This window comes from Parus major, chromosome 2, assembly GCF_001522545.3.
Source record: "Parus major isolate Abel chromosome 2, Parus_major1.1, whole genome shotgun sequence".
In the NCBI taxonomy this organism is placed as follows: domain Eukaryota; kingdom Metazoa; phylum Chordata; class Aves; order Passeriformes; family Paridae; genus Parus; species Parus major.
The window spans coordinates 7,226,013-7,240,360 of record NC_031769.1 but is presented as its reverse complement, the minus strand read 5'-3'; the positions used below and the strand labels follow the sequence as shown (position 1 = coordinate 7,240,360).

At 40.9% G+C, this 14,348-nt stretch overlaps 1 protein-coding gene across 4 annotated transcripts in view; it reads right to left on the bottom strand.

Annotated features, from left to right (window-relative positions):
- The window catches only part of DPP6 (dipeptidyl peptidase like 6), a 539,231-nt gene that overhangs the window by 95,339 nt on the left and 429,544 nt on the right, over window positions 1-14,348 (bottom strand). For all 4 annotated transcript variants that reach the window (XM_015619741.2, XM_015619742.1, XM_015619739.2 and 1 more), the window contains exon 7: window positions 2,870-2,951. In XM_015619741.2, the coding sequence (XP_015475227.1) occupies window positions 2,870-2,951 (82 nt within the window). The remainder of the gene's footprint in view (window positions 1-2,869; window positions 2,952-14,348) is intronic.

Below are 14,348 nucleotides of genomic sequence, written 5' to 3'. Positions count from 1 at the left end.
GCTGACACACCAGGGGGTGACACACCAGGGCTGACACACCAGAGCTGACACACAGAGCTGACACACCAGAGCTGACACACCAGGGGGTGACACACCAGGGCTGACACACCATGGCTGACACACCACGTCTGACACACCAGAGCTGACACACCAGGGCTGACACACCACGTCTGACACACCAGAGCTGACACACCAGGGGGTGACACACCAGGGGCTGACACACCAGGGGGTGACACACCAGGGCTGACACACCAGAGCTGACACACCAGAGCTGACACACCAGGGGGTGACACACCAGAGCTGACACACAGAGCTGACACACCAGGGCTGACACACAGAGCTGACACACCAGAGCTGACACACAGAGCTGACACACCAGAGCTGACACACAGAGCTGACACACCCAGGGTCCTCATTGCTGCTCTGGGACCCCTCTCAAACACCCCCAGGAAGCTCCTGGAACCAGGGCAGCTGACTCGTGCTTCACAGCTGCTCCTTTCCCTCCCTCTCAACATATTTTCCCTCCTTCTCCTGCAACACAACTCAGTGTACATTTAGCAAACACATTCCCACTATCAAATTTTAATAGACTTTAATTTTTCTCTGTCTTTGCATCTCCACAGAAGGTGACACAAATTTTGCTGGCAATTATGTTCTGAGTAACCCAATTAGTCCTGAAATACAGAGCACTGAACATGGTGTGTTTCTAGATCTCATTTATTATTCTTGTAGGGGTTTTTTTTTATTTTAAAAGCTTCTTTTTTTCCCCCTCTGGCAATTCTCTGATGATCATTAGATATAAAAAGATTATATTGATGTATGTAAAAGCATCTTTATTTTATAAACTACAGCTGTAATTTTATTTCAGGGTAAATGACTGGCAAAGATAAGGGCAAAAAGGCACATATGTTAGAAGTGTGAAAAAATAATGCTTAAACTACCAGTGAGCTGCTCCTTACCTACCCTGATTCCAAATGCAAGAACAGGAAATAGAGCTCAATTACAGGCCAATAATTTTACATATTTTGAAGTAAAAAAGACCAAAAAAAAAGGCACATAGAACAAATTCACTGTTGCAAGATTTTTCCAAGATTCATATGGAATTCAACAACCACAGGGATTTTTAAAGGTGCCAAAAATATATATAGCATGTACCCCACAGCAGGAACATGCATGAAACTTGATGTCTCCAGGCATTCTTAGGGCTTTGAGTTTTCACTGTAAATTGCTTAAAAAAAGTATGGTGGAAATTGGTATCAGCCTCTTCAGCATTAAATGATAAAGCTGGGAGTAAAAATGACTTTTCTTCTCCTGGACTGTGTATACTCTCCTGGTGGAGATATAATTTGTCTGTTTTGGTATGAACATTTTTCCTTTCTGTGTGGTTATTTTGCTTTGGTGGGGAAGGCAGTGGAGGCAGTCAATTGCTCACCTTGGCTTTGCAATAAATCTCCTCAGATCTTTGCAAGGTGGAAATCAGGTGTGTGGAAAAATGAGCATGGATGTGAGTCAGCAGGGAGCTGTGACCACAGGTGCTGAGGGCACAGGAGTTCACAGCAAAACTCTGTTACAGGAAGGAAGATCTACTTGTGGGGTGGAGAATGTGACCAGTGCCACTCAATGCTGGATTTTAAATAGGAAATGTAGTTTTTGTTACACACGGTGAAACTCTGAAGGGAAAAAATGTTTTGGCTTTCTTTGCTACATCTTGAAGGAATTCCCTTCACCTGGATTGGAGCAGCATGAAGTGTGGGGTCCCTTCCAACTGTGTGCAGTGAAAGCCAAGAGCTCCTCAGAAGACATTTTGCACAGTGGTAAAGGCTGCTGACTCTCCTCCCTGATCAGATTTGAAGTCAATGACTCTCAAACACAATTTTCCTGATGGAGCAGAGGAAAGATTTTCCTGTTCCTGTATCTGCTATGTTTTCTCCAACCTGATTTTCAGACTTGCAATTATAATGACTCCTATGGCTTTTTTTTTTTAAATCACAGAATTTAAAACAATCTAGTTAAGAACACAAACAGTCCCCAAGAGAGGGCTGGGAACAGGAGATATATGCCAGATTTTCTCTTATTACGAGCTTTCAAAGCTCATTTCTTGTATAAAGCTTCCACATCAAAAAAAGATGTTGCCACTTTTTCATTTCTTGTTATTGTAAAAAGAGAATGTTTGGAATATTGAAAAACTTAATATTGGATTTGCACCAGGAAATGAAGCCAGGGGATCTGGCCAGGAAATACAGGCTCTGAAAAATGGGCACATGCAGGATGGCAGTGGCTGAGGGGTAAAATACTGGGGATTTTAAGATTTTTGCAGTATGAATATCTCCATGAAATATAATGAATCCCTGACAAGTGGTGTGGTTGTTGTCTTTTTTTTTAAGCAGCTCTGAAAACTTTCCAGGATCCACGTCTAATTCTGTCTATTTTGCAAACAACCACAGGGCAAATTCAGGGCAGCTCTGTTCTGGAGAGCCCCAAAAGGGGCTGCTAATATTAACATATCCCCAGTGCCAAGTTTGCAAGTCTGAAGATGCCCTTGTGAAGCAATGAGATGCTAAATAAATCAAACTGTCTATTATCTCTGTAATCTGTCCTGTGTCCAACACTGGGAGAAGCAGGTGCATCCTCTCAGAAAGCATTCATAAAGTGTTCTTTCTCTGCATTTTTAGACACGATTACTTTGTGGTGAATGGATAGATTTGGGAATTTTATAAATAAATAACATGATAGAACAATCATAAATAAATGCTAGAAGCTATCACACAGGCTTCAAGAAACTATTCAAAAATGGAATTATTATTTCTTTACTCCCAAGCAATAACAGCATGGTCTCTAAAGGCATTTGCACACTTGTTTTTTCTCTTACCAGCTGTTGCCCTTTTGGACCCCAACCAGCATACTGAAGCTTTGCATTGCTGACCTCAGGGGGATACAAATTCTGGGGATCCCTGCAAAAAGAGAAAAATAAGATTTCAGAAATTTCCTTGTTTAAGCTGCTGCACGCCTGCTTTGGAAACACACCATGAACTTGTAAGATGCCTTTCAGCCAGGTTTCAGTAAACTTTTTTAACAGTAAGGTAAACACTAGAAAGTGTTGGTAAGATCAAGCATTTAAGTGACAATTTCTGTTTCTTATTAATAAACATATTTGTTCCACTGCTGACTTGCCTAAGCCTTAAGAATTGGTTCAGGGATAGCAAACAATGTAATTGTATTTATCAATACTGATGATGTCCACGAAGGATAAGCAATAATTATATCTTTTAGCCCTTCTGCCAGAAGAAAAAATAAAATTTTGTCTTCTTCACCCAATGATTTTTTTTTTGCCTCATAAATTTCCTTTGAATATGATGGCAGAAAAGATTAGCAAATGTATGACAGCTGATACAAAGCCTGGCTTCAAAGGGAAAAGCTCCTATTAACACAAAATATCTTTGTTTTTAGAAAATAAAATCAAAATGCTTTTCTTGTTCTTTCATCCATTACCTTCATTTTGAGGCAGAACACAAGTGACACACAGAAAATGCAATATAGAAAAAGGAGGCTTTTTTGGTAAATGTCAAAGCAGCATAATGTCATTTTCTCCCAGTGTAGATAGCATTGCCTTAACTGTATTTATACTCAGCACAAATAATTGCATTACATATTCTGAAGTCACATTGCAACAACCCTGTGTATCATAATATCCTATAAACAAAAACTCTAATAAAGCCTGTATAAAATATGCTTCATTAGAAGATCTCAAACTGCTTGAAAAAGTAAGGGTGTTATCATTACTGGTCTAGAGGCAGGAATAACAAGGCAATTTGAGGCCAGCATCACTGAAAACCAGAGAAAAGAGCCAAACCCTGCCTGGCCTTTAAGCAAAAGGCCTTCTTGCACAGTGTTTTCCAGACCATGTTGTCAAAACAGAAGAAAACTGGATGTAATAATTGGGCACTAAGTGAATTCTCTTTATTGCCTGTTTGGGGCCTGGTGCAGTAGCTCAGTGATGCTCCAGCTCTGCTCCATCAGTCCCTGCACTGCTGCTGCTGTAGGACAAACTCAGCAGCAAGAGGAATTCTCAGAATTGCTTTTGTGCCACCTTTCCACTGGGAAGAAACTCTCATTTCCCCTGAACTGCTCAAAGGCCAGCCAGAATCAGGGCAGACCCAAGGTGGGGACCCTGATGGCCACAGGTTCCCCCTTCCATCACTCCTGCGGGTGGAACCCTCCCAGTAAAGCTGACAGGTTTGATGGAGATGGGGTGAACTGAGAATGTGGAGGGGCAGAGGGGGTTATTGGGGTACTGACACTTCAAATCTGGGTGTATCATAAGCTGCCCACATAGCTTTTGTTTCTATGTGCCAAATGTCATCCACAGCTGCTGCCTGCAGAGCAAAATTTTATCTTTTATTATGTTTTTTTTTACCTAGAAGGTGTCTTTGTGAGCAGCCTAAAGTTGTTTTTGTAAGGTATGGATAAGAGAACACATAATGTTCACACTGAGAGCAGCCATAAAATTCCCTTTCTTGTAGAAAGATGAGCCACACAACTTCTTCTGGCATGTGTGTGTTAGCTACTTAAGTTTCCAGTCAGCTATGCCTGTTAGGAATCAATCTCTGTGGTTAGCTATCTTGATTATCTTAACAGAGAGTAACCTCTGAGGGTAGGAGGAAAAGAGAAAATACAGTGAATCGAATCAAAACCCCTTTTGGGAGAAAAAAAAAGAGCACTTCACTATTTGTCAAATGAACTATCTAGTTCTTGGGTTATTTTACCCATGGTGAGAAGAAGAGCAAGAAATTACAAATATTAAATAAACAGATTATACAAATTGTAAGAACTTAAAGCTGTAATGCTTCTGATAACACAGGTGGAGCTAAGGGACAGACATGCCAAATGCAGCAAATAATTCAGACCAGAGCACAGACAACTCCCGTCAGTTCTGCTCCCTGCATCATCTTTTAGAAGAGGAAAACTCTAATGCAATGAGAAATGCTGCATAAACCAGCTTTGGTAGCTGATAAGGCAAAAGGAAAAGCAAAGAGCTGTGCTACAGACAAAAAAAAAAAAGCAAAGTCATCTTCTCATTCCTGGGTATGGCCAAGGGAAAACAGAATTGCATCTCCTGAGTTCTTTCTTGAGTTATTTCACATGGTTGGGAAGCTTATTTTGTAGCAAAATCTTGTGTACATCCATTATCATTCTTTGAGCTACTCCCTTCTACCACAGGCTATGAAAGCAGTCAGAGATCCTGGTTTTCCCCCACAAATGCCCCTGAGAGATGGCCATATTCATCTTGGTATATTCTGGCTTGTTTCCCATCTTTTGAGGAGACTCTTCTTCCCTGAAGTAGCTGACTCAACCACCTTCAGCAAACTTCAGCACCATGTGCAGGGGGCTTGGGAAGACTTCTCCTTGCCAAGCCTGATCCCTCAGGCTCCAGAGAACTGTGGGAGTTACCTGGAGCTGGGCTGCACCAGCGGCTGTCAGGGGAGTCTGTGCTGTCAGCAAACCCAGAGGGGGCTGAAAAGCCAAAATGGCATGAAAATGAACTTCTCTCACTTGGGACCCTCACTGTGAAAGACCAAATTCCCACACATATTTGGGATACATTTGGTGCACGGCCAACGGTGGAATATGGATGGACTCCTGCTCTGGAGGCCCCAGGCCACCCATTTCCAAACCCATTATCCAAGATAGCTTTGGCTTGGAAAGGACCTTAAAGTTAATCTCATTCCAAGCCCCCTGCCATGGGCAGGGATGATTCCCACTGCACCAGGTTCCTTCAAGCCCCATCCAGCCTGGCCTTGAACACTTCCAGGGACAGAGTATTCTCTGGGCAGACTGTGTCCTAACTAACTGTGAGTTAACTTCTCTGGGCTATTATATCAGCTAGAGAGAGGAGGAGAGAGAGTTGTCTACACAGCTGCTCTGGGCAGGATGGCCACAACTCTTTGATGCCCTCTTTGAGAAAGCTCTTAGTGATCCTCAAACTGAAAAACCTTTTTGGAGAGCATTTATCAAACACATTTCCAATTTTCTCATGCTATTCTGGCCATTTAACTCTCCTTTGTTAAATTCCTGCAGGGGAGCCAGGCCAAATGCACACCTGTGTCCCAGGAGCACTCTTCTATTTTACAGTTGCATAAATGGGATCTCATGCCTGTCAACTTCTTCTGGGAAATAAGTTATTCCTATTAAGCTATAGTCGTCCATAGCTACACCCTTCCTTCTCCTTGAAAACAGCCTGCTTAAAATTCCTCTGTCCTTTTTTTCCCCCAAATCAATCAATATTATGGGTCATCTCAGCCTCTCCAAAGAGCCAGTGCTCCTCACAGACCCTCATCATTAGGGCTTGTTTGGATTTGAGCCTGTCCCTTGTGAGCTCATTTGTGCAGGATGCTGGCTTGGAAATGGGCAATTCCAAAGGCAGTCTGTACATCCCTGGCTCCTGCTTTGGATGAAGAAACAGCTTCACTGCATCCTCACAGTATTTCCACTATTTTCTCACAAAAAAACCCCTTAATTTACAGCCAAGAAAATGGCAAGGACTTATGAAACTGTTGCCATTATTCTTTCTGTCTTTTAAGATGATTGATCTTATAGCTGAGAAAGAAGGAATAATCCATTTTTTAGACCAGACAGAAGATGGAGCAGGTGCTACATAAACTCTTCCACATTAAAATGACATTGTCTGGACCAGAGGCTGTTAAATTGCTCCAGACACAGGCGTGACATCAGCACCATGTTCAAAAAACATTACTGAACTAATAAATTGAGAAATTTGCTCATTTAAGTGAAGTTTTTTTTCCAAAAAGTCTCCCCTCAAAATTTCCAGACAAAGAAAGTTCTTGAGTGCAAGCAGAATGATGACTGCCAAGTCATCTTTGCTTGCAATTGAGCTCTGAACAAGATGTAGAATAAAACAAATTTATCAATCAGGTGTTACCTTCATCTGACTTTTAAAATTACTGTGATTAATGAGGAACTTGTTTTAAAGAGTTTGTCCTGGTTTTTCCTGATTTTTTTTTCCTCTTTGTGCTCCCTCTTCTGACATTTTCTCCTAAAGAAGGCAAATTTCCCCCAGAGACTTTGTGGCACTGGTTCTCCTTCTGAGCATAAACATGATTAACTCTCCTATATAAAGTTCTTCAGAAACAACTCAAAAATACCCAGAAATTTTCCACTGTAATTGAGGAAGTGGCTCCCTTTACTTCAATAAGAATATTTTACAATGCCAGACTGAAAATGTCTAAAACTGATAAAAGCAGTCAGATTCTGTGGTATGGTATAAGATGTTGTTCTAAAGTCTGTTTTCATAACTTAATTTTAATTTCAAATACAGAACAACAGGATTGGTATGGAAATTCTTTGAATATGCTGCCACAGTGAACAAAAATGCATCAATTTTCACCACAGGCTGCTCTGATATGTCCATCCTCCAAAGAAAAAAATATAAACTATTTTTACATGCTTTACTGGGGAAAAAATCTGAACCCCCTTACTTCACTATATCACAGTTGTGGAAAACATTTACTGTGTAATTAGTATGTTAAATGTCAGTAGTTTATAAAAGTTGAAGGAAAAAAGACAGCTACAAAAACATGTGGGGAAGGCAGAAATATCTCCTCCTGTTATCTGCATCAAGCCAGCATTGAATATTTTGAAAGACAACAGTCCTAAGGACATCAGCTCACAGTTCTTTAAGCATTTTTTATGGCTAAGGATAAAAAACTATCTATCTATCTAAACTATCTGTCTCAGCACCAGAGCTCAATGTCTTCACATCCACCTCTAATAACATAAAATCAGACAGCAGCTAAGACAGATTTCTTATTCTTTGGAAAGTGGAAAAGATAATAAGAGAATAAAATAAAGAGTAAATTCAGAAGAGCAACAAAGAACTGGAAACTTCTTAATATTTAAGAGTTTTTGATACATGATGGGGAAAAAAAGCAAACCAGAGAAAATTTGCAAAACCAAATAAAAGCATGTAAAACATACAGGTTGATTAATAAATGTACAAAGAACTATAGATAAGGACATGGAGGAAGGGAGAAAGATTTCTAAGAGGCAGGAATGCAATTCCTTGAGTAGCAAACACACAATTTTAATGAGTTGTTTTTAATGACTTGACACAATTAAATGACTTGTTTACTTCAAAATTCACCAAGGAGAGGAGAAGACAGGTGCCATTAAGAAAATTTCTCCCCAGGAGATGCAGAGCCCTGCTGAGACTCACAGTGAGATAAAATAAAATACCATACAAATGGGAATAAAGACTTGCCAGAACAGATAATCAAGAAATCAAACTGTTAGTAGATGCAACTAAAAGAACCCTCCTGGAATTCCAATAAAAGTGCTTAATTAGATGGGAAAGGCTCTTCCATTCATCTAGGCTCATCCACTATTAAATATTTAATTCTCACTCACACACACACATACTTTCCTTACAGCACTTTTCAATGAACAAAAGTAGAAGGAGGTGATGAAAGCAATTTGAAGTTATTAATTTCAGCTGCAGATGCACATCAATTAATTCAGCTGCTCTTAAAAACATTAGCACTCACCAACCATTTTTTCTAAGATGAACAAATTCCACGGGTTTAGCGTATAAAAGCTAAAAAGCAAGGGAATCTAAAACATTTGTCTCTAATTTGGCAATTCTTTTGAATTCAGGCTGACAATATGAGCTCAGAGGTCTTTTTTTTATTATAGTCTGCCTGTGTCTGTAACCCCCCATCAATGTAATATTTGGTACTGAGCCTGCAAAACCTTGAACTTTACTGTTACCACCTGAAAAATCATAGAATCACAGAATGGTTTGGGTTGGAGGGGACTTTAAAAACCGTTTATTTCCAGCCCCCCCCCACCATGGACAGCGACACAAAAATCAATCACTTGTCAGAAAAGGAGCCACCAACTTCCACTGGTAATGGTATAAAATGATGGCACGGTCCTGCCTTTCTAGTCTAAAAAAAATGATTTAAAAGTGCATCAGAGACTGGTACACAGCCCTGGGTTGCAGTGATGCAGGCTGGAGCACTGAAAAACATTGATCAAAACCTCTGCATTTCCCCGAGTAAGCAAACAGTGGCAATGGGCCTTGGGTGCTGGTAACATTACGTTTAAAATGATGACATTATCATGTTTCTCATGTGACCCCTCTAAATCACAGAAGACAGAGTGAATTTTTTACTGTATTTTTTAATGAAACTTTTGTTCCTGGAGTCATATTTTGTCTCCTAAAGAGACAATGAGAGGTGATAGCACTCAGGTGATAAACGCAACCACTTAAAAGCAATTTTCTCTTACTCGTGTAATTTTCTTTTACTCTGTAGATCTTTCCCAGCCAGCTTTGACCTCTGCTATGCAAGGCATGAGGTAAGGTACTGGATTTACCAGGGTTTCATTAGTGTTTATCTACAACAGAGACATGAAAAAATGAAAATCTAAATATCTGAATGTCGTAAAGAAGAAAAATCAGAATTGCAGCTGGCCAAAGATCAGCTATTCAAAATACGGGGGGAAAAAATGCAGGTTGAAGAGAAACAACCTGATAAGCACTGAAGTGTTAAAGAATGAACTGGGAAGATCTTCTGGATGAGCCCAGGTTGAGTGTGGTTCTTCTGAGCAGCTCTGCAATCTACAGGAGAGGATGTTTGTGCTAAAACCTGAGCATTTTCCATCCAGCTGACCTTGTCTGACTTTCAAGTGCTAATAAAAATATGGCAAAATACGTGATGTGATGCCTGCAGAGAGCAATATGGGATTATTAGTACAAAAAAATGAGATACAGAAATGATCTCCTACCACCAGAGACAGCAGAAGTGCCTCGTTACAATAAAACTTCACTGGCCCTTAGGTCACACTTCTAATTGGGCACGAGATTGATTTTGGGCTTGTGCTCTAAAATTAACAGCCTGTGTTACTTGGTTTCAAACCAAACCAGAGTGACTCAGTATTCTCAGTTTTCTTTTTGGAAACTAAGTGTTTGAGCAAATCTTCTTCTCTATGAGAAGGATGAGGAGATCCTGGAGGTTTGTGTGTAGGTTCTCAGGATTATTGAAACACCTTTCTGAACAGCTTCTCCCCACACAGGCTCTGTCATCATCGTTAAAATTAACAAGGCACACATTTATTTGTGCCATTATTTCCATTTATTATCAACAGTGACGTGATCACTTTTAAACACCACCACAATTGGCCTGGTTCTGGGTATGGTTTGAAAGTGGGTGGCAAAATATTCCCCTTATTCAATAGACAAAACCACCACTCTAGCTCTGCACTTCTGCCCCATAACAGATGTGTAAAGCTGAAATACCCACACAAGAGGGAATGCTTGCATTTGAAAGGGGCTATTACATCTGCCCTCAGGGCTCTGCCTATGGAAGGTCCTTTCATTCCTCTTATCTCCTTCTCATGTGTGACATGGGAAAGCAACCTTTTCTATTCCAGTCTTATCTCCTCAAATTTCTAGTGGAATGTTCAGTAAATGTTAGGGTAAAGGGTGAAGAGGCATCAGGGCTGGAGTGACACAGTCTGGGCTATCAGCCAGGTGTTTTATCACCTTTGCCATAAAGAGACTTTCTCAGTGGCCACTATGCCAAGGAAAATTCTGCCTGTAGCATCCATTTTCTGCCCAGAGGTCCTCTCTTGCTTTCCAAAATATCCCCATACCCTTCTTCTCCATATGTGCTGAGCTCCACAGGGGTTCAGGATGCCCATTTGGAGATAACAAGGCATTTTTAGACTACTAAATTTGGTTAGTGATTACCTGTGAAGGAAGCAGCAAGGATAACAGGGAGCCCCAGGACACAGCTGGGGTGCACAAGAGCTGTGGCATGGATTGCTACATATTTCTCAGAGCTGGGCTACTCTACTGTCCTCAGTGGCTGGCACAGGTCCCTTTATAGCCCTCACAATGTGACCTGAGCCCAGGACCCATTAAACCCCACAACAGTGAGGAAATGCCCATAATCTTGCAGGTTTGGGTCCTCAAAACCAACTTCTTTTTTCACATGTCTACAAACAAACAAGTCTGCTTTTTGTAGGATGCACATTTTTGTGCTGTGTAATCAAACAGCAGTGCACTGAGAGTTTAATGGACTTTATCACCTAACCACAGCAACAAATAGTCAAGGCTCACCCTGCAGGGTGTGTCCACAGTCCCACAGCAGTGGAGCAAAAACAGCTCCCTGGGGAAACCTTCCCCAGTGGAAACCCCATCCAGGACCTTGAACATCAGAGCAAAAATGAAAAAAAACCCTCCTGATTCCCACTATAAAAATCACCTACAATTTTATTCCTGGGAAGGTGATGCATGGAAGCAGAAATTGTACAGGCTGTGGTTACTCAGTGCTGTGCACCATCATTTTATAAATTCTCTTTCATCTCATCATTATCAATTCTCATCACCTTTATTTCCCTTTTCTGTCAAAATCCTGTACTAACTCCACCTTACTGAGCATGAAAGAGGAGGAATACCCATGGCAAGGAGCAGATTTTTGGTGGTGGCAGTCAAAGTGCACAAGCCCTCCAGCAGTGCCTGTGCTTTGGAGGCTGACCACAGCCTGGGGTCCAGAGGGGATTCATTCATCCTGAGGCACAAAAACATTTCCAAGTGCAGACTTGTTTCTCACCAGAGAACCACAACATCTAATTCATGATTTAGACTTTAATAGGAACCCTGCCTCCATTGCAGGGGGTTCTGTCTCACAAAAACACAATGGGAGAGTTTGCTTCAAACCTTTTTTTTTTTTTTTTCCCTTTTTGATGAGCCATAAGCTATTGACCTTTTCTGTAACATAAGGAGGTTGGTTGCTGGGCTTTTCTCTGTTAAAGTGCTAACATTTGTGTCTAACTATTAATTACCCAAGTGCTTTTTTTTTTTTTTAAAGTCATTACTCTAATTCTTAATATCAAATCCTCCCCTCAGGGGACCATTCCTTATTATTATCGCTATACATGGTTTCTAAGGTGTCCACCCACATCACAACTGATTCTGGAAGAAAGAAGCATGTGGTAGGAATTGCTTTGCCTACACAAGAAAGAACATTTCAAATTAGTGAAAAAAAAAAATATGCTGTGCAGTGACCAACATGGATGAGTGAGAGGCAAATCCCCTGGGGAAATGATACGGTGTTGAGCTGCTGAAGTGGATTTCCTCCCACCAGCACAGCCAAGAACTGCCCTGAACTGCCTCCCAGGCTGAGCTGCTTTCAACCTGCCACAGCTTGGAAGTGAGTGATGCTCAAATAGCAGCTCTGCTTAATGAGATGCTGGTTCTTTCTTTTCAAAGAGGCCCAAAATGTATTCATAAGCAATAAGCTGGTATGTGATTTAACCACTATCCCAGTGATTTACAGAGTGTTTAATTGAGAAGATTATAAAAAGCAAGAAGCCAAACAGCTCCATCAGGGCTTGAGCCAAATGCCAGCAAACTCAGATGAAAAATTCCTGTCCACATCAGAGGATATAAGGTCAAGCTCCATGGTCAAGCTAACAAATGTAACCATTCCAAAGGCCAGTCTTCTGTTGTCAAAATGCAACTGAAAAAGCATCTGACATCATGAGGATGTTCTTATTTATAGTCTGGCATAAAAGCCACCCCACTGTGCAGAAGTGCTTTAATTAACTACATAAACTATCTCAAAATATGAAAAAATCCATAGAATGATAATTGTTGGAGGAGAGAGAAGGAGCAGAAATAGCAGGATCTTCATGAACTGCAGAATACCTTTTTTACTTGGTTAAAAAATTTCACATTTTCATTTGGTTTTACATACCTTTTCATAAAGATTTTATTTCAACCTCTACAGATCATTCTTGGGGGAAAATATTCATCTGCTCTAAGTAAAATTTAATTAGCTGAAAACGGGTTTTATTGAATACTGTACTTTTTCCTCTTAAAATAAAATGTGGGCACTAGTACAAGTTTATAAATGTTAGAGTGAAATTGTGCAGCAGTCTATACAACAATTATCCCATTTAGCCTCCATTGGGTCGGTACAGTTTCTCTTCTAGCTTTGCAGACGGGGACACTGAGGCACAGGATTTTATAGTGCTACAGGGACGATGCATAACAGGCAAGATCAAAATAAAATAGAGCAGACTTGATCAAATGGGCAGGTTTCTGAAGTAGATGCAGTTCTCTGAAGTTCTTTTATCTAGGACTTTAAATAATGAATCACAATTTCTTTTCACTGCAAACATGGAAATGGGAGCATGAGCAAGGGTAAACTTCTTGTCTTTTGAAATGTACAATAGGATACATACAAAACTGATTACGTTTTCTCTAATTAACTTTAAAGTCTATTTCTTTCCTGCCAGTGGCTTGGGAAAAAGAAAAAAAACAAAGGAGGTAGGAAGAATAGTAAGAGCTCTGCAGAGAGAACTATAGACAGCACTTTGAAAATTTACTCACAGTGAAGCCCTGGCTCAGTTCCTCTCCCTGTTATCACTTCTGTGGATCTCCAGCACGTTTTGTGCACTCACTCCACTCCTGGGACTTCTCTTGAAGTTTCTGGGGCTCAGCGTGGGGCACTCGTGCAGGATTTTACAGACCTGTAAAATCTCTGGCAGTGCAGGCAGGAGGAGCTGGACTCAGCTCCAAGAGCACTGCTGTTACACACTTACCGTGTTCCTCCGAGTACAACACTTCAGTCCAGTGAGAAATATTGCTCTGCTTAGGAGTAACTGTGCACAATTCCCTCCTTCTCAAATGCAAAATCAGTGAGGAGTGGAAATAACTGATTTTCTCCCTAATCCTGGCAAGAACATTTGGAAGTTCCCACTGACACGTCCCAGCTGGATGTGCTAAGAGCTCCTACAAGGGGTCAGCACTAATCCCCGACACTTGGCTGTGCTCAGAGGGAAATGGTTCATGCAGAACTGGGTGGGTGCTGGGACGTCTGAAAAAATACATGTTTTATGCTGGGCTTTATCTGGGGGAATGCAAAAACAACTGTAAAAAAGTGTAATATTTTTGCTGGCCACAGTAAAAGATTAAATCCAGAAGTTCCCCCTTGGATATCCTATTAAAAATTAGCTCTTGCTTAGGGGCTGCAGCAGCAGATCACACCAGTGGTCCAGCAGCATGCACTGCTGTGAAAACACCTTAACTCTGGGAAGAGAAATCCTGCAACTGGATTAGGGAAACACCCTGCTCAGTCCCAGCCTGACCTTAAAAGCTCTTAAGTAGATAAATTCTTTTCCCCCCTTATTTCAGTGGAGGATGTGAATGACTAAGATAATTCATATTGGGGCCAACAAAAGAATAAAACAATTTTCAGTGCCCAGTTTTCTTAAGTAGGTTGTTGCCTGTATGGCTAAATTTTTATTTTTCAAAATTAGGAAAA